This window comes from Schistocerca americana, chromosome 5, assembly GCF_021461395.2.
Source record: "Schistocerca americana isolate TAMUIC-IGC-003095 chromosome 5, iqSchAmer2.1, whole genome shotgun sequence".
NCBI classification, from domain to species: domain Eukaryota; kingdom Metazoa; phylum Arthropoda; class Insecta; order Orthoptera; family Acrididae; genus Schistocerca; species Schistocerca americana.
The window spans coordinates 180,564,589-180,590,755 of NC_060123.1; the positions used below are offsets into that span (position 1 = coordinate 180,564,589).

Below are 26,167 nucleotides of genomic sequence, written 5' to 3' on the forward strand. Positions count from 1 at the left end.
ACGCTCACCTTATACCGAGATTTACAGCATTCCACTGAACAAAGGGGTTGCAATATATAAAAATGTTACTGTAATTCATCGTTTTATATGGTGCACGGAAGTGTAATCCTTATGACATAATGTCTGAAATGATAGTGGTTATTGTAATATGATACTGATTGATGTTTGATTTTGACACTGTATTGATTCTGTAAATGTTAGCAGATAAAGTTTACTGCAATGTATTCACCTATTTTGACAATCACCTGAAATGTTCCACACCCATGAGAATCATCTCATTTTTGCGCCTATGGAACAGAAACTGAATTTAATCTAATCTAATCTAGAGGAAAACTAGTACTAGTGATGAAAATTTAGTTTTGAGTGTTTCACATTTAGGCAGATAGCGTACCTGTAGGAACCATTATTTACTGATAATCGCGATCGTAATATTTACCAAAGGTCATGTAATACTTTTACAGCTTATGATTATCGTCATAATCGTTTTTATATATGAGCGGTTTTGGAAGAGTTCCCATACTCCGCTAGTCAAACCGTTCAGTGTCAACAATAACGTTTTCCTCACTATTTCCTCTTTTGACATCAATATAGAGCACATTTTACGGTACGGTAGCTTATTCTTTGACATCGTAAGAGCATTCTGTTACAACTGTAATTGATACATTTGGACTTTATGCACCATTTCTTTGTGTCAATATTGTTTTACGGCCTATCTCTAAATTATATTCTTTAAACTACTCCAGGAAGAAAATAGTGTATGGGCTGTTTATTCTTGATTTATGATTTTGGCGTGGAGATTAGCTCTCACTTCAGTGCACAGAGACGTTTTCTAATCGGCGGAAGGCCTCAGACACGGTCAACCGATTTGGCAGTTCACCTGTGTATAGGGTCTACGCAAAATAAATGGCTCTAAGATATTTTGGCTCTATACCCAGCCCTTTTTGAGGAAACCACCGCTGAAGTTCATGACGCGCAATCAACTCGAATATGACGGCATCCTTAGATAATCGAAAATTAAGCATTTTTATCGTACGTACATGGGATCCTAAATCGCATGTTTTCCTAAAAATTGAGGAAAGAAACTGTTTCGAGTGCCGCTAATGTACCAATACGGTAAACCATGTTGAACGGAAGCGCCGCTGGTCGGCGACGGAGGGTTATGGCTGGGTAACGGAGAACCTGTGCTCCATTTGCAAATGTATTCTGCAGTATTTTGTTCTTTTCCGTATGAAAATTGGCGAGAATAAGAGGCTTAAGAAGGTAAGTAACTCGATAAGAAATGATAAAAAGGTAGGCAAATAAATTTCTGAAACAACTTGTGTCAGTAAAGAATTAAAATTTTAATCCTAGTGAGTCTATACTGCCTTTTTCACTCTGTCTGTTACACGACCTCACTTTCCTTCGAACAACTATACAGATGGTACTTGTCATAAAACAATTCGAATCAAATACACTGGCAACATCGAGAACATCTAATGAATGCAGTCTTAGTCCAACTGCGTAATATCTACCGAAGATTCAGAGGAAAACAGTTTAGTTTTACATTTAAAAATAAATCGTTTTTCCGCAATTAATTTTGATGCCTGTCACACATATGATAATATCACCAGAAAATATGGTACTCAAGCCTGCCGCTGTGGCCGAGAGGTTCTAGGCGCTTCAGTCCGGAACCGCGCCGCTGCTACGGTCGCAGGTTCGAATCCTGCCTCGGGCATGGATGTATGTGATCTCCTTAGGTTAGTTAGATTTAAGAAGTTCTAAGTATCGGGGACTGATGACCTCAAATGTTAAGTCCCATTGTCATAAGAGCCATTTGAACCATTTTTATCGAACTGAAACTTGTTCATGAATTATGCTATGAATCGTTATTGCGTCCGTGGTGTTGTGCAATTCCCACTGGATTCTTAGAAGCACATTGTAATTTTAATTTTTCACTAATCCATGTCGATCGAGAAGTTAATTTGCCTATCTTGTCATTATTCTTTATTGCTTTCCTACCACATTAATCCTACGAAATTCGAGGCAAAATAAATACAAATAAAAAATACTGCATGATGCATGTGGAAGCGAACACAGATTCTCTGCTCCCCAGTCAGAGTTCTTCGTTTTTACGCCAGCGGCACTTTCGTTGAACGGCGTTTATCTTATCGTTACCTAAGCAGCAATCGTAACAGTTTATTTTCTCAAAACGTATTGGAATGTGTGTTTCAGGAACCCATATATGACTAAAAAATGTTTAGTTTTCAGTTATCTATCAATCCCGTCAATTTTGATCTGATTGCGCGTCATGAACTTTAGAAGTGGTTTTCCCAAGAAAACGGGTGGGAGTCTAGCCAAAACGTTTTATGAGTATTTCATTTTACGTTTTACACAAGCAACCTACCAGATATGAGCCGAATCGTTGGCCGTGTTTGAGGCTTTCCTCTTGTAAGTATTGCTTTAGAGCCTCATTTCTGCAGCTAGATTTTACTTTTCCATATTTGCTCTTTAAAATAAATTACATTAAATTTATTGTATCTCGTTAATGGTCTCTGCGACGGTATGATTTGTAAATGTATGTGTTACCCACATATATAAAATATATTACTTGTTCAGCTGTTTCATTGTTTCCCCGTGCGCTTACTGGCATTAGTGTCCAGTCGTCTGCAGATAGCAACTTTCAAGCATCATTTTTAGATAGATTTTTACAAGAAGTGGAACAGTTGCTTTAGATCCCTGGATTATGTAGTTCACATAAATAAATGATAATAATGGTGATGGATCCTGATAGCCATGATTAATGTTTATAACTGTCGTTAATTTTCAAACTTTTAATTTAAGTGTGTAATTAGAAACATGTTTTGTTGCATAAAGAAACTAAAACTTGATATTTTCTCGTATTTGAGACATTATGTGTCTTTTGACTGCTTTCTTTTCTATATCAACTTTCTAATTATATGTGCCCTTGATTCCATTCTTTTCTGTATTAACTTTTTGAATTACGAGCATGGTGTAAATATGACAAGTGTACTTGGCTGCCCATTCCTGAAGCTGTGTTGTTCCTCTCCATTGTTTCCTGAAACAAATTTTTTGCTGTAACTGTCGTTCATAATTTTAAATACTCTTATAATTAACAGTTTTGTTTACGCATTTTCAGCTTTCCTGTTGGTACAAGCACTTCCTTGAAAAATTTGTGACTAAAGTCGATTTTTAGATTATGTGTATTTTAATGAAGCTTAATTGGACACAAATGTTTTCTGTTGCAGTTTTGCCCTTGACCTATATACGAACAATCTACAGGACGTAAATCTCAACTTCACTAATCCATTCAGGAGGACAACAATGATCGGATACAATCACAGAAACAAGGTACGTCAACCATTGCTTTCACTCATACAACTAGTGGTGATCTCGAAAGGGGAAATACAAATCATCGAACTCTTTTTTCCTGGAGACTTGTGTGTGATATTTCTGTTTACATGTCAGTGGTAGCCAGGAACTGACGTTGTAGCAGCGTCACGTTCTGAATATCTCCAGGAGTGTACTAAGCGCTGCTTTACGTGCAAACATTGTTGAGAAATGATTACGTAAACTCCTTATCGCACAGGAACGTCAGACTGAACTTCATATACACTCCTGGAAATGGAAAAAAGAACACATTGACACCGGTGTGTCAGACCCACCATACTTGCTCCGGACACTGCGAGAGGGCTGTACAAGCAATGATCACACGCACGGCACAGCGGACACACCAGGAACCGCGGTGTTGGCCGTCGAATGGCGCTAGCTGCGCAGCATTTGTGCACCGCCGCCGTCAGTGTCAGCCAGTTTGCCGTGGCATACGGAGCTCCATCGCAGTCTTTAACACTGGTAGCATGCCGCGACAGCGTGGACGTGAACCGTATGTGCAGTTGACGGACTTTGAGCGAGGGCGTATAGTGGGCATGCGGGAGGCCGGGTGGACGTACCGCCGAATTGCTCAACACGTGGGGCGTGAGGTCTCCACAGTACATCGATGTTGTCGCCAGTGGTCGGCGGAAGGTGCACGTGCCCGTCGACCTGGGACCGGACCGCAGCGACGCACGGATGCACGCCAAGACCGTAGGATCCTATGCAGTGCCGTAGGGGACCGCACCGCCACTTCCCAGCAAATTAGGGACACTGTTGCTCCTGGGGTATCGGCGAGGACCATTCGCAACCGTCTCCATGAAGCTGGGCTACGGTCCCGCACACCGTTAGGCCGTCTTCCGCTCACGCCCCAACATCGTGCAGCCCGCCTCCAGTGGTGTCGCGACAGGCGTGAATGGAGGGACGAATGGAGACGTGTCGTCTTCAGCGATGAGAGTCGCTTCTGCCTTGGTGCCAATGATGGTCGTATGCGTGTTTGGCGTCGTGCAGGTGAGCGCCACAATCAGGACTGTATACGACCGAGGCACACAGGGCCAACACCCGGCATCATGGTGTGGGGAGCGATCTCCTACACTGGCCGTACACCACTGGTGATCGTCGAGGGGACACTGAATAGTGCACGGTACATCCAAACCGTCTTCGAACCCATCGTTCTACCATTCCTAGACCGGCAAGGGAACTTGCTGTTCCAACAGGACAATGCACGTCCGCATGTATCCCGTGCCACCCAACGTGCTCTAGAAGGTGTAAGTCAACTACCCTGGCCAGCAAGATCTCCGGATCTGTCCCCCATTGAGCATGTTTGGGACTGGATGAAGCGTCGTCTCACGCGGTCTGCACGTCCAGCACGAACGCTGGTCCAACTGAGGCGCCAGGTGGAAATGGCATGGCAAGCCGTTCCACAGGACTACATCCAGCATCTCTACGATCGTCTCCATGGGAGAATAGCAGCCTGCATTGCTGCGAAAGGTGGATATACACTGTACTAGTGCCGACATTGTGCATGCTCTGTTGCCTGTGTCTATGTGCCTGTGGTTCTGTCAGTGTGATCATGTGATGTATCTGACCCCAGGAATGTGTCAATAAAGTTTCCCCTTCCTGGGACAATGAATTCACGGTGTTCTTATTTCAATTTCCAGGAGTGTAGATTTGTCATCGTTACGTACATCACACAGTTGTACTTTTAATTTACCTGAAGACACAGTGATCGCTGAATTATTGCCACTTTTCTTGCTGTTCCTTACTGTGGATCCTTTAAGACAATATTCCAGTATCAGAAGCAACCTTAAGGCCAACCTTGCGATATCCAGCGTGTATGACATTATACAAAGATCCAAAAAGGCAGTGTTTTTAGGATAATGTTTCTCAGACAAAAAGAAAAGAAAAGTGCAACTATGCACGTGTCTCAATACCACACTATTGTGAGACAGTAGTCATTGATATGTGCGAAACACGCTTCGGGTAAATTTTTGCATGCTTTGGAATTTGAATTACTTGTCTAAACGCACTCCGTCTATTTCTATACAGGTTTCGAATCTGAAATACATTGACTCGCTCTTCCACATGTACCAGGAGTCCAGTGAAATGCGGGAGTGATCCGATATTGCAAATTACTGACACAGTCGTTTCCTAATATTAAGTATACCTCATTTCTCTTATTTACGTATGACTCTGATGCTGTGAAATAATGCACTTGAAGAAAAGGGTGTTACTTTCATGAAACTTATCGATCTCTTCCGTGAATCCGGTTTGCTCATTGTTTTACACTACCAGTACTCAAGAATCAGTTGGACACCTACGTCTACATACATATACCACGAAAAATTGTACACTGGATTCAAATTATAATGCAATCTGTTGAATTTAATTCGCTTGATATGCGAGGTAGAAATCACTCTTTATATGGTATGGACGGTACACTCCCTAATTTCTCTTATCCTCGTAGTTCTAGATAAATATTGAAAGGTGGCAATAAATTTGTGGCACAGTTTCTAAAACTTCGGAAGTACTTATGAATAATTCTGTTCAAGTGCATCATATATAAAGGGCATCTGCACTTCAATCAAAACTGACTATAATAGATAGAATACGCTTAAAATATTTTAGGCATATCAGCGTAGTTGTAGAAGTCAGAGGAGGGCAGTCCATATCGAGCATATGTTGTAACAGTTGTAGTATTACATCTACCTGACAACCAAAGAAAATGTGATTGACATCTGTTCTTTACTGCAGTAGCAAAATGGAAGTACTACCAAGCCAGTGTGATAGTGTTTGCTTCAGCGAACATAATACGGAGTATAATGTTCTATAATCTTCTGCACTATTGTTTCTCACATCTGAACATAGTCATCTGTTACCTGGTTATGGCTCAAATGGCTCTGAGCACTATGGGACTTAACATCTGTGGTCATCAGTCCCCTAGAACTTAGAACTACTTAAACCTAACTAACCTAAGGACATCACACACATCCATGCCCGAGGCAGGATTCGAACCTGCGACCGTTACCTGGTTAATTTTGTCATAATCTCGGCCTTTGTATTATGATGACTGTTGCAATTCTACATTCTACTTCTCTAGTATTAATAGTTTGAGAAGCTTTAAAAGGACTGCAAACGGGATTTTTCTCTCCCTCAAAAGTAACGGCTTTTGACACCTCATCTGGTGTTGTGCATATCAGGTTAATTGTGTCGTAGGCCGTCGAATGATAGCGTCGTTCACTGTAGCGCTATCTCAGTAGGTTGGGTTATTCTGGTATCGAAGAGGATAACAATCTGGATATCCTGATGTTTCTCGGTGCATAGCAACGCTCCTCGTAGAGCCATAACTCAGCTGTCATTATGCTTCGTTGTTCGAAGCATCGATGTAGATAAGCCTTGTGTTTCTATGTTTGCAGAGATTTCTAAATGTCTACAGGCAAAGACTAGGTCCAACGGAATTTGAGTTTCTAACATACCGATCTGATAATCTGAATCAAAATAGCGTATTTAAGCTGCCTAGCAGTAACTTTTATGGCTGTACATAATTATGCATGCACAGTATATCCAACGCTGTAGTCCGTTGCCTGTAATCCCCACGTTCCCTAGTGATGAATCGACACGCTAGGCCACACGCTCCCGGTCGACCAGATGCATGCTTTCCTATAAATAATTGAAGCGTTGAGGAAAGACACACTTCAGTATCAGTCAAGCAAAGCTGTGGTAAAACTTTTCGTTTTTCTTTAGGTAAGAAACAACATACGTAAATGTTGGCTGCAGTGTTCACAGTGTATTGTCGTTCGTAAGCTAACGCCAGTTGTTGACGTCTTCTAAGAGCAATGTGAATCCACCTAACATATACGTTTGCTTCGTCCTCATAAGCAAGGTTTACAATATTTACGTGCACCTTAGTTCTTGTGCATGACGGGTGAATGTCTCCAGAATTAAGCTTTGGGGCCGTTTAATTCAGACCTGGCAAAGAGTGGCTCGCGACATATTCCCCTCCAGCAAATACTTCCCCCTCCAACGCGAACCATGCGGTGTCGTGACGATCCAGCCACAGCCACACCGGCCAATTTCGGGAATAACTGACAGTCGGTGTTGGTCATGAGACCTGCCTAGTCCCTAAAAGTAAACGTCTTAAGACATAGACTACCAAAACTTTGATTTTTGTTTATTTGTCCCAGATTCTAGTACTTACATTAACGAGATATTTAAATATTTACGATAGTCTTAATTTTCGTCACATCTTTCATTGCGGACAACACTGCCACTTTTCCCCCATAGTGCTTCCTAATGTATGACGCAATACAAAGTTAATTAATTTATTCTGTTTTTCCTTAACTTACCAACTAAGATACGATACTGCGTGAAGAGTTTCACACAGCACTGAAAGATCTGAGTCGAAACAAGGCCCCGGCAGTAGACAACATTCCATTAGAACTACTGACAGCCTTGGGAGAGCCAGTCCTGACAAAACTCTACCATCTGGTGAGCAAGATGTATGAGACAGGCGAAATACCCTCAGACTTCAAGAAGAATATAATAACTCCAATCCCAAGGAAAGCAGGTGTTGATAGATGTGAAAATTACCGTAATATCAGTTTAATAAGTCACGGCTGCAAAATACTAACACGAATTCTTTACAGACGAATGGAAAAACTAGTAGAGGCCGACCTCGGGGAAGATCAGTTTGGATTCCGTAGAAATATTGGAACACGTGTGGCAATACTGACCCTACGACTTACCTTAGTAGCTAGATTAAGGAAAGGCAAACCTACGTTCCTAGCATTTGTAGACTTAGAGAAAGCTTTTGACAATGTTGACTGGAATACTTTCTTTCAAATTGTGAAGGTGGCAGGGGTAAAATACAGGGAGTGAAAAGCTATTTACAATTTGTACAGAAACCAGAGGGCAGTTATAAGAGTCGAGGGACATGAAAGGGAAGCAGTGGTTGGGAAGGGAGTGAGACAGGGTTGTAGCCTCTCCCCGATGTTGTTCAATCTGTATATTGAGCAAGCAGTAAAGGAAACAAAAGAAAAATTCGGAGTAGATATCAAAATCCACGGAGAAGGTATAAAAACTTTAAGGTTCGCCGATGACATTGTAATTCTGTCAGAGACAGCAAAGGACTTGGAAGAGCAGTTGAACAGAATGGACAGTGTCTTGAAAGGAGGGTATAAGATGAACATCAACAAAAGCAAAACGAGAATAATGGAATGTAGTCGAATTAAATCGGGTGATGCTGCGGGAATTAGTTTAGGAAATGAGACACTTAAAGTAGTAAATGAGTTTTGCTATTTGGAGAGCAAAATAACTGATGATGGTCGAAGTAGAGAGGATATAAAATGTAGACTGGCAATGGCAAGGAAAGCGTTTCTGAAGAAGAGAAATTTGTTGACATCGAGTGTAGGTTTAAGAGTCAGGAAGTCGTTTCTGAAAGTATTTGTATGGAGTGTAGCCATGTATGGAAGTGAAACATGGACGATAAACAGTTTGGACAAGAAGAGAATAGAAGCTTTCGAAATGTGGTGCTACAGAAGAATGCTGAAGATTAGATGGGTAGATCACATAACTAATGATGAAGTATTGAATAGGATTGGGGAGAAGAGAAGTTTGTGACACAACTTGACTAGAAGAAGTGACCGGTTGGTAGGACATGTTCTGAGGCATCAAGGGATCACAAATTTAATACTGGAGGGCAGCGTGGAGGGTAAAAATCGTAGAGGGAGACCAAGAGATGAATACACTAAGCAGATTCAGAAGGATGTAGGTTGCAGTAGGTACTGGGAGATGAAGAAGCTTGCACAGGATAGAGTAGCATGGAGAGCTGCATCAAACCAGTCTCAGGACTGAAGACCACAACAACAACAACCAACTAAGCCATTTTCGCTTCCGACCGTAGCCGATGTACCATCCGCGCAAATTGCAGAGTACTTTTGAAACCACCAATTTTGTTAGCACTGTCCTAAGAACACCCAAATACGTTGTTCTGAGTAACTGAACTAAAGCGAGTAACTGTTCATGTACTGGTACAGAAAAGTCGACCATTATTCGACGAATAAAAATTAGTGGTTGACTAAGATCTGTGCGATCAGTACTCTCGTTCTCACACAAAGAATAATACCGACAATTTACCAGTACATAGTTCATTCCTTTTTTCTGACATGTCCCATACGAAGAACACGACTTTTTACTCTGTTATGTGGCAAAGCCAGTGTTTTAAAATGCTTAGCAGCATCGCAGTAACAAACTGCTTTTGCCGTTTCTATTCCATATTCTAAATCTTTTTTGAGCTATTATTAATTTTAAACGTACCACACATGAGGCAGTTAAACTCTTTTCCTTAGTAAAAGAAAATATGGTCTAAAGTAGCGTGTACTGTAGACGATCATTATTTAAATCGTGCTGTCAGCTAATTATCTTGACTTGTCATCTGGAAGTACCTGTAAACCCAACGTGGAAAAGTATCACGTCGCTATACATCACCATATATGAGTGAGTGACACATTCCACAGTTCACATTAACATATCACTTGCAAAATTACTAGTTACATGTGTGATACTATGTATTATATGTCATAATTGACAAATTATTTTTCACTACACGTACAAATTAGACATTATATTCCATTATTACATTGTGAATGAATCCACTGTAACGTGACTACTTTGAACATCATATGCTCTAAGTACTACAGCTTGACAAGGAGAAGCAGGTAGTATTTTGTTGTCAAAGATATATATACATCCGAACACTGTAAGATAATCTATAGCCAATGTGAGAGGCATTGCTGGTGTGCCAGACTTAGTTCATGTGTTGTATGTAAGTCAGTCAGCGACCATTGACTTTTTAAGGTCGTACAAACAGACATAATAAACTACTGTACACAGTACATTCACAATAATATATGAAATAAGTAAAAATTTCTCAAAGTATTGAAAAATGAACAAATCATTAATTACTGGTGAGCCAGACTTAATGAATGTCTTATATCATAGATCATCGATGTCTGGATGCTATAAATAGACACACTGAAGCTAAACTGTTGACATTTCTTACAAAAGAGTGCTCCATAGAAATACAATTTCAATATAATTATATTATTACTGACAAGCAGGCAGAATCCTCACTGTGTCTTCGCTAAAGTGGGTAAGTTGTGATGATAGGTAATAAACATGCACAAGATTCAGACTACAAACGACACTGTTTTCTGGGTACACCTTACTGGACGCACAATACTGACAAAACGATACTCTAAAGATTATTCATTTTTCAATATTTTGTTAAATTTGTACTTACTTCAGATATTATTGTTAACTTACTGACTAAAATATTTAATTAGGTCTGTTTGTACGACCGTAAGCAGTCTTTGGTCGCTAGTTGTCTGATATACAACACATCAACCAAGTCTAACACACCAACAATTTATGTAACGTGCCTCTGATATTTGCTATCGATATCGCTACAGTGTTTGAGTGTATGTGTATCTTTGAAAACAATATATTAGCTGCTCTTAGTCGTCAAGCTGTAGTTCTTAGAGCAAAGTTCGAAAATGATGTTTACAGCTGTCACATCAGTGTGGATTCATTCACAGTATACTGATGGAATGTAACATCTCAATGTAAGGATGAAATATAAAGTCTACTTTTTACGTGTGTTGAAAAAAATTTGACAGTTATGACATGTCATACACAACAGTACACATGCAAATAGGTATTTCACATGGTAAAGTGGTATGTTTATGTGAGGTGTGTAATGTGTTACTTATACATGGTGATATATTAAGAAGTATCCAGACAATGTGATACTTTTCCACCTTGGTTCTACAGCTGCTTGAAATAAAAAAAGTCGGGGATATTAGGTAATAGACCGATTTAAATAAAGATCGTCTACATTACAATTAACTGCAGACCATTATTTCCTCTATTAAGCATTTGGAGGCTATCGATCCCCGCAAAGACAAAATCTTTCTTTAAGACTTGATCGTTCACGCCTCTCTTATGTCTCTTTCTTTAATTGTATATTTCGTCATATCAGTAACGTCCGTGTGATATTTTGCGGAGCGAAGAGAAATGCCGAACAAGATTATTACCGTTGCTTTGACTTGAGCATTTTTTACTTGTGCATGTTAAACACTGGAGTATTTCATTGGAATTGTGTAAAAAGAATTACTCAGTCTTCCATTCCTCACTGAAAGCATGCTTTTCAGTATTCTTTTGTTTCGACTTTGTTGAGAACTGAAACACAAGAATAGTCACAGTAATAACCATATAAAATCCAAAATAATAGATACAGCAATAGTCAAGTTGACAATCTGTACGACAGAGCAATATTTATGAGAGTAAATCTGAACAAAACACCAAGAGCTAGCAGGCTAACAAAACAGCGATACTCCTACGAAGTTAAGCCAGTTAACATGCGAAAGCCTGTGCTTTTAGGGATCAGCCTAAGAGAGGCTGCTCCACACGATTGCTAGTAAACAAGCGAACTGTGGGCTACAGCGAAGCTTGACGTCACTACGCGAGTAGCGTTGGAGGAAATGGCTTCCGTGCAAAGCTTTGCCTGGCCTGGTCTAATTACAACTGAAGGAAATATAATTTGTATGCCAAACGCGTTTCGCCTTCATTTTCTGCATGGCGTCTTCAGTAACCTAGAATGTATACATTTTTTTTTCTACTATTTAGTTTACGCTTAGGATGTTGCATATATAGGTTAGAAACAGTTGTCACTTTTTGATTTTCTATGATCTAATAAAAATTTAAATTATTCTTACAGATTTAAGTTGATGTTGATCTATATGTTGCGGGTTTTTTTTCTTCGTTAGTGCTACTCTTATTCTTATAGTTGCCATTTGAAATTTTGTTTTCAAGCTTAGGAACTCAACACTTGTTACAATGCCATGTTTTAGATGGTGTTGACAACTGTCGGATGTTATTGCCAACTAATGAATGTGTTTTTGTGATATCTGTGACCCGGTTGCTTGTGCATCTGTTTTTGTGTGAGTGTGTGTGCGTGTGTGTGTGCGCGACGTGGTATTTATTTCCTTTGGTGTGATACAAGTGATGGTATACACAGTTTCTTACTTTTTGTATGGTAATGGTGTGAGTATGTATGCTCGCGCTGGTGTGTGTGTTTGCGCCAAAGAGAGACAGAGAGAGAGAGAGAGAGAGAGAGAGAGAGAGATATTATGAATTTGTTTTAATGTGGCAGCATGATTTTTACCTTATCCTTCCTTTTATTAAGTTTAGTAGAGAATGTATATTGACGTTTGTTTGCTCATTTATCACATTACTTCTCAGCAATGGCTTTCTAGATGTGCTAGTTTTACTGCATTTGTATTAGATTTTTTTCATGGTTGCTTATTCGGATTGTTCTCATATCGTTACATGTTTGTAGGATGGTGGTTATTTTATTCTAAGGGCTCTGCAAATATGAAGTGTTTTTTTTATACTTACAATACCTGATGTGTTCTTCGTACCATGTTTTAAAACATATTCAAAAGTTGGCAGTAACATTAGACAGCCGATAACACCAACGAAAAAACATAACATCAAAACAAGTGTTCAGTTTCTAGTGCGGTGAAGTCTGAAAACAAATTTTCAAACGGCAATTATAATGAGAAGAACAGCGCTAGCAAAGGAAGAAAAAGACAAAACGCAGATCAACATTCACAAAATTTTAAGCAGAAATTTTAATTATTGCTATCTCATAGAAAAGCAGAAACTGCTACAACTGATTATATACAACGTCCTAAATGTAAACTAAATTGTATAAACAAAAATATTTACATATTCTAGGACACTAAAGATGCTGCGCAAAGAATAAAGACGAAACGCATATGGCACAAAAATTATATTTCGTTCGGCTGTAACTAGATGGTGCCAAGGTAAAAATTATCACAATAACCTAAACTTATACAACTATTCATTGGCATATTCCAGGCGAAGCCTATGTAGCCGATATTTTGTTGTAATTTCTTGTTGGGAAGTAATTTTACCTTCCATGAAACAGTCCATTAATTACTTTGCTAATTTCAACAATCCCAAAAATCACTGTCAGAGAGAACGCACACTAGGCAGCAATTTGACTATATGCTTATATGTAGTTTATTCTTGTCATATACACGAAGGTGCCAAAGAAACTGGTACGCCTGCCTAATATCATGTTGGGCCCTCGAGAGCAGGCAGAAGTGTCGCAACACGATGTGTCAGGTCTGAAGTAGTGCTTCAGCGAATTGACACGATGAATCCCGCAGGGCTGTCCCTAAATCCGTGAGAGTACGAGGGGTGGAGATCTCTTCTGAACAGCACGTTGCAAGGTATAAGCTCAATAACGTTCATGTCTGTGGAGTTTGGTGCCCAGTGGAAGTGTTTAAACCTAGAAGAGTGTTCCTGGAGCCACTCTGTTGCACGTCTGGTCGTGTGGGGTGTCTCAGCGTCCTGCTGGAATTGCCCAAGTTTGTCGGAAAGCACAATGGACGTGGATGAATGCAGGTGATCAGACAGGATGTTTACGTACGTGTCACCCGTCAGAGTGGTATTTACACGTATCAGAGGTCGCATTTCACTCCAACTGCATACACCCCACACCATTACATAGCCTCCACTAGCTTGAACAGTACCCTGCTGCCATGCAGGGTCCATGGATTCATGAGGTTGTTTGTGTACCCGTACACATCCATTCTCTCGATACAATTTGAAATGAGACTCGTCCGACCAGATAACATGTTTCCCGTCATCAACAGTCCAATGACGGTGTTGACGGGCCCAGGATAGAAGTAAAGGGTACACGAGTGGGCCTTCAGATCCGAAAGCCCCTATCGATGAAGTTTCGTTGAATGGTTTGCACACTGAAACTTCTTCTTGGCCCAGCACTGAAATCTGGAGCAATTTGCAGAAGGGTTGCACTTCTGTCACGTTGAACGATTGTCTTCAGTGGTCGTTGGTCCCGTTCTTGCAAAATCTTTTCCCGGCCACAGCGATGGCGGAGATTTGATATTTTACCGGATTCCTGATATTCACGGTACACTCGTGAAATGGTCGTAGGGGAAAATCCCCACTTGATCGCTAGCTCGGAGATTCTGTGTCCCATCACTCGTACGCCGACTATAACACCACTTTCAAACTCACTTGTCTTGATAACCGGCCTTTGTAGCAGCAGTAACCGTTCTAAAAAGTTCGCCAGAGTCTTGTTGTCTTATACAGGGCGGTCCATTGATAGTGACCGCGCCAAATATCTCTCGAAATAATCATCATACAAAAAACTACAAAGAATAAAACTCGTCTAGCTTGAAGGGGGAAACCAAATCGCGCTATGGTAGGCCCGCTAGATGGCACTGCCATAGGTCAAACGGATATCAACAGCATTTTTTTTTTAATAGGAACCCCTATTTTTGATTACACATTCGTGTAGTACGTAAAGAAATATGAATGTTTTAGTTGGACCTCTTTTTTCGCTTTGTGATACATGGCGCTGTAATAGTCACAAATGTATAAGTACGTGGTATCACTCAACATTCCGCCAGTGCGGACGGTATTTTCTTCGTGATACATTAGCCGTGTTAAAATGGACCGTTTACCAATTGCGAAAAAGTTCGATATCGTGTTGATGTATGGCTAAAGTGATCAAAATGCCCAACGGGCGTGTTATATGTATGCTGCTCGGTATCCTGGACATCATCAAAGTGTCCGGACTGTTCGCCGGATAGTTACGTTATTTAAGGAAACAGGAAGTGTTCAGCCACATGTGAAACGTCAACCACGACCTGCAACAAATGATGATGCCCAAGTAGGTGTTTTAGCTGCTGTCGCGGCTAATCCGCACATCAGTAGCAGACGAATTGCGCGAGAATCGGGAATCTCAAAAACTTCGAGGTTGAGAATGCTACATCAACATCGATTGCACCCGTACCATATTTCTATACAACAGGAATTGCATGGCGACGACTTTAAACGTCGTGTATAGTTCTGCCACTGCGCACAAGAGAAATTACGCGTTCTATTTAGCGACGAAGCGTCATTCACCAGCAACGGTAACGTAAACCGGCATACTATGCACTATTGGGCAACGGAAAATCCACGATGGGTGCGACAAGTGGAACATCGGCGACATTGGCAGGTTAATGTATGGAGCGGCATTATGGGAGGAAAGATAATTGGCCCCCATTTTATCGATGGTGCAATGTATGCTGATTTCCTACGTAATGTTCTGTACCGATGTTACTACAATCTGTCTCACTGCATGACAGAATGGCGATGTACTTCCAAGATGATGAATGTCCGGCACATAGTTCGCGTGCGGTTGAAGCGGTATTGAATAGCATATTTCATGACAGGTGGATTGGTCATCGAAGCACCATACCATGGCCCGCACGTTCATCGGATCTGACGTCCCCGTATTTCTTTCTGTGGGGAAAGTTGAAGGATGTTTGCTCTCATGATCCACCGACAACGCCTGACAACATGCGTCAGCGCATTGTCTATGCATGTACGAACATTACGGAAGGCGAACTACTGGCTGTTGAGAGGAATGCCGTTACACGTATTGCCAAATGCATTGAGGTTTATGGACATCATTTTGAGCATTTATTGCATTAATGTGGTATTTAAAGGTAATCACGTTGTAACAGCATGCGTTCTCAGAAATGATAAGTTCACAAAGCTACATGTATCACACTGGAACAACCGAATAAAATGTTCAAACGTACCTACGTTCCGTATTTTAATTTAAAAAAAACCTACTTGTTACCAAGTGTTCGTCTACAACTGTGAGCCATATGTTTGTGATTATTACAGCGCCATGTATCACAAAGCGAAAAAAGTGGTGCAACTGTTGATGTTGTTGTGGTCTTCAGTCCTGCGACTGGTTTGATGCAGCTCTCCATGCTACTCTATCCTGTGCAAGCTTCTTCATCTCCCACTACCTACTGCAGTCTACATCCTTCTGAATCTGCTTAGCGTACTCATCTCTTGGTCTCCCTCTACGATTTTTACCCTCCACGTTGCCCTCCAGTACTAAATTGATGATCCCTTGATGCCTCAGAACATGTCCTACTAACCGATCCCTTCTTCTAGTCAAGTTGTGCCACAAACTCCTCTTCTCCCCAATTCTATTCAATACCTTCTCATTAGTTATGTGATCTACCCAACTAATCTTCAGCATTCTTCTATAGCACCACATTTCTAAAGCTTCTATTCTCTTCTTGTCTGAACTATGTATCGTCCACGTTTCACTTCCACACATGGCTACACTCCATACAAATACTTTCAGAAACGTCTTCCTGACATTTAAATCTATACTCGATGTTAACAAATTTCTCTTCTTCTGAAACGCTTTCCTTGCCATTGCCAGTCTACATTTTATATCCTCTCTACTTCGACCATCATCAGTTATTTTGCTCCCCAAATACCAAAACTCCTTTACTACTTTAAGTGTCTCATTTCCTAAACTAATTCCCTCACCATCACCCGACTTAATTCGACTACATTCCATTATCCTTGTTTTGATTTTGTTGATGTTCATCTTATACCCTCCTTTCAAGACTCTGTCCATTCTGTTCAACTGCCCTTCCAAGTCCTTTGCTGTCTCTGACAGAATTACAATGTCATCGGCGAACCTCAAAGTTTTTATTTCTTCTCCATGTATTTTAATGCCTACTCCGAACTTTTCTTTTGTTTCCTTTACTGCTTGCTCAATATACAGATTGAATAGCATCGGGGAGAGGCTACAACCCTGTCTCACTCCCTTCCCAATCACTGGTTCCCTTTCATGTCCCTCGACTCTTATAACTGCCATCTGGTTTCTGTACAAATTGTAAATAGCCTTTCGCTCCCTGTATTTTACCCCTGCCACCTTTAGAATTTGAAAGAGAGTATTCCAGTCAACGTTTTCGAAAGCTTGCTCTAAGTCTACAAATGCTAGAAACGTAGGTTTGGCTTTCCTTAATCTAGCTACTAAGGTAAGTCGTAGGGTCAGTATTGCCACACGTGTTCCAATATTTCTACGGAATCCAAACTGATCTTCCCCGAGGTCGGCCTCTACTAGTTTTTCCATTTGTCTGTAAAGAATTCGCGATAGTATTTTGCAGCTGTGACACATTAAACTGACAGTTCGGTATTTTCACATCTGTCAACACCTGCTTTCTTTGGGATTGGAATTATTATAATCTTCTTGAGATCTGAGGGACTGGTGCAGCTAAAACATTAGTATTTCTTTACTTACTGCACGAATATGCAATAAGAAATGAGGACTCCTATTTTTAAAAAGCGCAGTTGATATCCGTTTGATCTATGGCAGCGCCTTCTAGCGGGCCACACGTAGCGCCATCTGGTGTCCCCCTTCAAGCTAAATGGTACCCGTGGTCTAGGGGTAGCGTCTTTGATTCATAATCAAGACGTCTTCGGTCCCGGGTTTGATCCCCGCCACTGCCTAAATTTTGATAAATAATCAGCATTGGCGGCCAAAGACTTCCGGCATAAGAAGTCAGCCTCATTCTGCCAACGGCCTTGTCAAAGAGGGCGGAGGAGCGGATAGAGGTTCAGGGCACTCTCTTGTCTTAGAGGTGGGAAACTGCCCCTAAAGGCGGAAGAATCAGCAATTATCAACGACATGAGGATGCAGAAGGCAATGGAAACCACTGCATTAAAGACACGTAACGTGTATCCGCAGGACATGTGGCCTGTATTTGAAGAAGTGTCATGATGATTCTCCATTGGTAAAAGATTCCGGAATAGTCCCCCATTCGGAACTACGGGAGGGGACTGCCAAGGGGGAGGTTACCATGAGAAAAAGGTTGAATAATCAACGAAAGGATAACGTTCTACGAGTCGGGGCGTGTAATGTCAGAAGCTTGAACGTGGTAGGGAAACTATAAAATCTGAAAAGGGAAATGCAAAGGCTCAATCTATATATTGTAGGGGTCAGTGAAGTGAAGTGGAAGGAAGACAAGGATTTCTGGTCAGATGAGTATCGGGTAATATCAACAGCAGTAGAAAATGGTATAACAGGTGTAGGATTCGTTATGAATAGGAAAGTAGGGCAGAGGGTGTGTTACTGTGAACAGTTCAGTGACCGGGTTGTTCTAATCAGAATCGACAGCAGACCAACACCGACAACGATAGTTCAGGTATACATGCCGACGTCGCAAGATGAAGATGAACAGACAAAGAAGCTGTATGAGGATATTGAAAGGGTAATGCAGTATGTAAAGGGGGACGAAAATCTAATAGTCATGGGCGACTGGAATGCAGTTTCAGGGGAAGGAGTAGAAGAAAAGGTTACAGGAGAATATGGGCTTGGGACGAGGAATGAAAGAGGAGAAAGACTCATTGAGTTCTGTAACAAGTTTCAGCTAGTAATAGCGAATACCCTGTTCAAGAATCACAAGAGGAGGAGGTATACTTGGAAAACGCCGGGAGATAAGGGAAGATATCAATTAGATTACATCATGGTCAAACAGAGATTCCGAAATCAAATACTGGATTGTAAGGCGTACCCAGGAGCAGATATAGACTCAGATCACAATTAGTAGTGATGAAGAGTAGGCTGAACTTCAAGACATTAGTCAGGAAGAATCAATACGCAAAGAAGTGGGATACGGAAGTACTAAGGAATGACGAGATACGTTTGAAGTTCTCTAACGCTATAGATACAGCAATAAGGAATAGCGCAGTAGGCAGTACAGTTGAAGAGGAATGGACATCTCTAAAAAGGGCCATCACAGAAGTTGGGAAGGAAAACATAGGTACAAATAAGGTAGCTGCGAAGAAACCATGGGTAACAGAAGAAATACTTTAGTTGATTGATGAAAGGAGGAAGTACAAACATGTTCAGGGAAAATCAGGAATACAGAAATACAAGTCGCTAAGTAAACAAGTTAATAGGAAGTGCAGGGAAGCTAAGACGAAATGGCTGCAGGAAAAATGTGAAGACATCGAAAAAGACATGAATGTCGGAAGGACAGACTCAGCATACAGGAAAGTCAAAACAACCTTTGGTGACATTAAGAGTGCAACGGGAATTCCACTGTTAAATGCAGAGGAGAGAGCAGATAGGTGGGAAGAATACATTGAAAGCCTCTATGAGGGTGAAGATTTGTCTGATGTGATAGAAGAAGAATCAGGAGTCGATTCAGAAGAGATAGGGGATCCAGTATTAGAATCGGACTTTAAAAGAGCTTTGAAGGACTTACGGTCAAATAAGGCAGAAGGGATGGATAACATTCCATCAGAATTTCTTAAATCATTGGGGGAAGTGGCAACAAAACGACTATTCACGTTGGTGTGTAGAATATATGAGTCTGGCGACATACCATCTGACTTTCGGAAAAGCATCATCCACACAATTCCGAAGACGGCAAGAGCTGACAACTGCGAGAATTATCGCACAATCAGCTTGACAACTCATGCATCGAAGCTGCTTACAAGAATAATATACAGAAGAATGGAAAAGAAAATTGAGAATACGCCAGGTGACGATCAGTTTGGCTTTAGGAAAAGTAATGGGACGAGAGAGGCAATCCTGACGTTACGGCTAATAATGGAAGCAAGGCTAAAGAAGAATCAAGGCACTTTCATAGGATTTTTCGACCTGGAAAAAGCGTTCGACAATATAAAATGGTGCAAGCTGTTCGAGATTCTGAAAAAAGTAGGGGTAAGCTATAGGGAGAGACGGGTCATATACAATATGTACAACAACCAAGAGGGAATAATAAGAGTGGACGATCAAGAACGAAGTGCTCGTATTAAGAAGGGTGTAAGACAAGGCTGTAGCCTTTCGCCCCTACTCTTCAATCTGTACATCGAGGAAGCAATGATGGAAATAAAAGAAAGGTTCAGGAGTGGAATTAAAATACAAGGTGAAAGGACATCAATGATACGATTCGCTGATGACATTGCTATCCTGAGTGAAAGTGAAGAAGAATTAAATGATCTGCTGAACGGAATGAACAGTCTAATGAGTACACAGTATGGTTTGAGTGTAAATCGGAGAAAGATGAAGGTAATGAGAAATAGTAGAAATGAGAACAGCGAGAAACTTAACATCAGGATTGATGGTCACGAAGTCAATCAAGTTAAGGAATTCTGCTACCTAGGCAGTAAAATAACCAATGACGGACGGAGCAAGGAGGTCATCAAAAGCAGACTCGCTATTGCAAAAAAGGCATTTCTGGCCAAGAGAAGTCTACTAATATCAAATACCGGCCTTAATTTGAGGAAGAAATTTCTGAGGATGTACGTCTGGAGTACAGCATTGTATGGTAGTGAAACATGGACTGTGGAAAAAGCGGAACAGAAGAGAATCGAAGCATTTGAGATGTGGTGCTGTAGACGAATGTTGAAAATTAGGTGGACTGATAAGATAAGGAATGAGGAGGTTCTACGCAGAATCGGAGAGGAAAGGAATATGTGGAAAACACTGATAAGGAGAAGGGACAGGATGATAGGACATCTGCTAAGACATGAGGGAATGACTTCCATGGTACTAGAGGGAGCTGTAGAGGGCAAAAACTGTAGAAGAAGACAGAGATTGGAATACGTCAAGCAAATAATTGAGGACGTAGGTTGCAAGTGCTACTCTGAGATGAAGAGGTTAGCACAGGAAAGGAATTCGTGGCGGGCCGCATCAAACCAGTCAGTAGACTGATGACCCCCCCCCCCCCCCCCCCCCAAAAAAAAAAAAGTTTTTTCGTTTGACGCTTATTTCGTGAGATATTTGGGCCGGTCACGATCAATGGACCACCCAGTATAGGCGTCGCCGACCGCAGCGCCGTATCCTGCCTGTTTACATATTTCTGTATTTGAATTGCGGGCCGGAGTGGCCGAGCGGTTCTAGGTGCCACAGTCTGGAACCGCGCGAATGGATGTGTGTGATGTGCTTAGGTTGGTTAGGTTTAAGTAGTTCTAAGTTCTAGAGGACTTATGACCTCAGAAGTTAAGTCCCATAGTGCTCAGATCCATTTGAACCATGTTTTTGTATTTGAATACGCATGCCTCTCCCAGTTTCTTTGTAGCTTCGGTGTATATGGACCAGTTTCCGTGTATTCCACAACAATAGGAGGATATTTTGTTGATCCTGTATGTGGACGTGAGGCAGAATTCCGTTAACGTACGGAAGTCTTATAATACCCGATTTTGTACGTCCTGCTCTCGTGTGTCGACAGGAGCTGTTCACGTGGGACAAGGGCAACCAGCTGACGTACCCGGTGCGCTACCACGAGATGGGCTACCACCTGAACGCCACGTCATCCGGAGGTGGCAGCGGGAGCGTCGAGGACCGCAGCGACTCCGACACCTCCAGCGGCCAGGTGCACACCGGCATCGAGGTTTCGTAGCCGCGCCACCCGCAGCCGCCGCTGCCGCACCACCTCCAACACCGCTGAGTGGTTACCGCGGCGCGACGCGGCTGCCCGGGCACTGGCTGGCGGTGCCCGCAGCGTGGGGGCACTGTGCGCCTCACAGGAGGCGCGTGGGGGCGGTAGTAGGGGGACCGAGGGGAGGGTACGGACACTGTGCTGTTCGTAAGATGCTGCAAACTCTAGTGGTTTGCATGCCGGTTTTCTCTCCCATTCTTAATCCACCGGAAACTTATTTCCTTTCATTGCCCTGCACCCGTCAGACAACCGCGGACTGCTTAATTGAGCATAACAGGCTATAGAACTACAGCATATTTATCGTGGGGAGACGACACTCATTGATCTATTATGTTAAGAATATTTTACTTCTAGACACAATCATGCATCTGTTTTCATATTAATGGTGTCAATAACATAAAACGATTTTTCGATATAAATATCAAAAATAAACCTCCTTATAGGCTGGCATAATGATATTTGTGGACATCCAATATCATACAGGAAAACGTGTCAGCAATTTACTTTTATTAAAACTATTATTGGTACTTCTGTCGAAGCTGCGTGGAGAAAAATCTTTTATATGCGTTGACTAGTTTTGGGCACGACGTCTATTATAAAAACATCGCTTTCTTCATAAGTATTGGCACGTAATACAACCAGCACATTTGCAGACAGCCACAACTGGAAATAGTGAGTAACATTTACGACCTCATGTACAGAGTGTTATCAATCTTCCTAGCCACGTAGCACCAGTTAACTGTTGTATTATGTATCAGTACATACGATGAAGTCAACGGTTTGATAGTGGGCGTCACGTCCGAAACTAACCACCGTAAATAAATGATTTTTCGCACCGCAGCTTCGACAGAATTATAAATAATTTTAATATTGATATGTATTCAGTATTACCCACGATGATTCGATAATGACGTTACACACATTCAGAGATGATGGAGAAACGTAAATATATTACTCTGAAAACAGAAATCCTGGTTCAAAAACGATGGAGTCGAATGTTATAAGCGATTATCGTCCTTCGATAAGGACAGAATCTGAAGATAAAGTTGAAGCTTAATATTTTCCCACAAAAATGTAATTCCATCTGTTCTAAAATCGATCTGCTAGCTCTGACAATGGAATAAACGTACCATCACAATTGTGGCTAAGATTATAGGGTAAGCAACTTTCTGAGGTTGTAGTATGGACCAAAAGAAGAAAAAGAGTCTGGAATACATTGGCTCTGAAATTCATCCCTTAAGAGCTATGGGCAGTTGTTCATCTTCGCTATTGTGAAACACATCTCCTGTACTGCAAGCTCTTTGCTTTCCATATTTTAAAGGAGGTAGTATGGACCAACACAAGAAATAATGTCCAGTAAGTATCGGGTGTCAAATGCATCCCGTTGAAGCTGTGGGTACTTGTTCAGTAGAAGAGATGTGGTTCAAAGTAGCGAGGATGAACAGGTTCTCATCGCTCTTAAAGTATGCATTTTAGAGGCTATGTTTACCTGCCATTTTCTTCTTCTTTTGGTCCATACTACCACTTCTGGAAGTTACCTTCCTTACAATCTTAGCAACAACTGTACCGATACATATATTCTACTGCCATAGTTGTCGGAACAATTTTCGCTTACAACTTCCGAATCGATCGTTTCCGGACTAGGGCTCCTTACTTCAAATTAACTCATTTACCCTTCTCCGTCATCCCCGAAACTTCGTAACATCACCACGCAATACCAATATCCTCGTAGAGGACCTCGCATTGTCATTAAGTTAACAAGATCTGATAGATTTTATACTGGGTGTATTGTAATTAATACCGAAAACTGAGACAGGTGAAAGTGCACGAAAATAGAAACAAAAACGTTCCACCAAACACGAATCTCCAAGCGACACGTTTGCCACATAATTGTGAATACGGACTTCACTATAAATTACTGCCCTTGTTGGTAGAAATGTATGCGAAATGTAGACGTTTTGGTTGTCCCCGAAGACTTAGGTGCAGATTTCACCCTCGGTCTACCTTAGCAAGAAATAGAATACTACTTCAGCCCATTGTGTGGTACATTTTTCTGTATACTGGTACCAGTTCAACGAGGTGTCTCACGTGTCGCCCTCGGACTTGGATGCAACTCTATTCTCGTCTCTGCAGTGAGATACAAATTTTCTATGACACACCCTGGATGATCTCGTAAATCTTGAAAAGGTTGTAAAATTCTCTGCTCAGTTCTTGAATCGGATCAATGAAAGAGGTCTTCACATCACTCCCAAGAAGGCCCCAAAAAGAAAAATATCGAGGATTGATGTCAGACGATCTTGGATATAAAGATGTGGCCCCTGTTAGACAAGTCCATCACTGACCATATCGGGCGTCACATGTCGTCGTCTTACGTAAGCAGCAGAAAGTGTTGGTGGCCGCATACATCTGCCACGTTCCACAACCATGGACAGCTGGAGAAATTCGAGCCTAATTAGAAGAGAAATTAATCGAAAAGTTTATATTTCACAGACATTTCTACTAACTAGGGCGATACTTCCTACTGAAGTCAGTGGCGACTCACAATCACAAATTCACAGTTGATTTGTAAACTCGTGTTCATTGGTATGTTTTTGCTTTTATTAACTTACACTTTACCAACGTCATTGTACACTGTTAATTATGATTTATCAGCTACAGCAGAAATTTGTCACTTTTTTTGGTCACGCTATGTTTCTTCATATGTTGCTAACCTCTCCCATGATATCCTCTTCAGCTCTTGTTCACTGGTGTTTTTTTTATTTCTACCACTTAAATACAAGTAGCCATTTCGCGCTGTGCTGGTTCAGTGGAAGAGGAGAGACAGTAGCCTATGTACACAGCTTCGAAAATGTAGCCAAATACGTGTGCCAGAGCAGACGAAAGAATCCAACTCCCTTTCTGCTCCGCTCCATACTATCATTACAGGTGTGTGTGCCCCTCCATACCAGTACGAATCATTTGAACCGAAGTCGATACGGTGTGCAAACCGTTTGCAATCAAGAGTTAAGGAAAATGACTCACCATTAATATAAAAGACTTATTTGGATGGATGTTATATTCTGATATCATTATTCTTTGTACAAAAACTGTATTATAATACCTTAACATTTGTATGTAACCAATTGACATGACTACAATAAAATATACTTTACGATGGTATCCATTCTTATATTGCAAAATATGTTTCCTCATATGACATTCAATTAACGATAAGAGAACTACTTTCTCTTATCTCCGAGGTCTCTACACAGAAAACAGTAATTTACCATGTAATTTGGCTGAACCATCCATTATTGCTGCAGCAAACCTTGTTGGCAGTATTATTGAATTTTCTCATATTGAGAAATCAGAGGAAGCGAACTGTTTTACTTGCTAAAAGTCTTTCTAAAGCCAAGACCGCATAATTTTCAACCACAGGTTTCGACAGGTTTTGTTGTCGTCTTCAGGTCTTCAAAAATTTTTGTTGCAAAACGTATGGTCTACCTTAGACGGCGTGTATCGCAGTGTACATTGGTGCGCACCCTGAGCTGCGTGCGGCTCATACAGCGTGTATCTTGTAAGCGTGGTCCTGTTCCATGCTGCTATAGTGGGGATTGGATTTGATTGTTTGAGGGAAGAGACCAAACAGCGAGGTCATCGGTCTCATCGGATAGGGAAGGACGAGGAAGGAAGTCGGCCGTGCCCTTTCAAAGGAACCATCCTGGCAGTGGCCTACTATAGTGGGGTCTGCTGCTGTGCTTAAGGTAACATGTGATAGTTTATGATATTTTTCCGCCACCTTCTTCTACCTTCTTGGTGATGTAATGGTAATTTTCTTTTAAGTAGGTCCAGATTTCATTTTATATGTTCTTATGAAGAACATTTAAGTTTCTATTACTTGTAGTTTATTTTAGCTACGTAGTATAAAAATATAGGAACATACTCCTTCCTCTGTTTGTTTTTAATACAAAGTTTTCTTGTTTTATAGACAATCTGTTGATGCCCCGAAAGGGCAAAATGAGTTACTGATATATAATTTTGCAACCAAATCTATCATTATTCTGAAATACAGAAATGTGATTTTCTCTTAGGTCACACGCTTGTCATACTTGCATTAGGCTCTAATTAAAGATGAACAATTTCCCATTTAATATGTACGATTCCATGGTTCAGTGTCTATACCTCATTGACATTGTTTTGATCATACTAGATTTTGGGAGGACACTGCCTTATTGTTAATATAAGCCAAAATTTCTTCTGGCTATTTGTATTTATTTATACTTCAGTTGATTCTTTATATTTAAACAGTAAGAACAATGCGGAGTAAAAGCAGTTGTCTTTGATCCTTATTGTATTATTTACCACTCTTAGCATTAATTTACTTATTTTTCTAGAGGGTAATGATTGTGTTTCTATCTTATTAGAGGATTAATGCCACTGCTTCTATTGCT

At 41.1% G+C, this 26,167-nt stretch overlaps 1 protein-coding gene across 1 annotated transcript in view; it reads left to right on the plus strand.

Moving 5' to 3' along the window:
* Nucleotides 1-24,896, plus strand: part of LOC124616259 — a 932,810-nt gene extending 907,914 nt beyond the window's left edge. The window contains exons 17-18 of the mRNA XM_047144563.1: nt 3,246-3,348; nt 21,528-24,896. Of these exons, the coding sequence (XP_047000519.1) occupies nt 3,246-3,348; nt 21,528-21,698 (274 nt within the window). The 3' untranslated portion in view covers nt 21,699-24,896. The remainder of the gene's footprint in view (nt 1-3,245; nt 3,349-21,527) is intronic.
* Nucleotides 24,897-26,167: the final 1,271 nt, after the last annotated feature.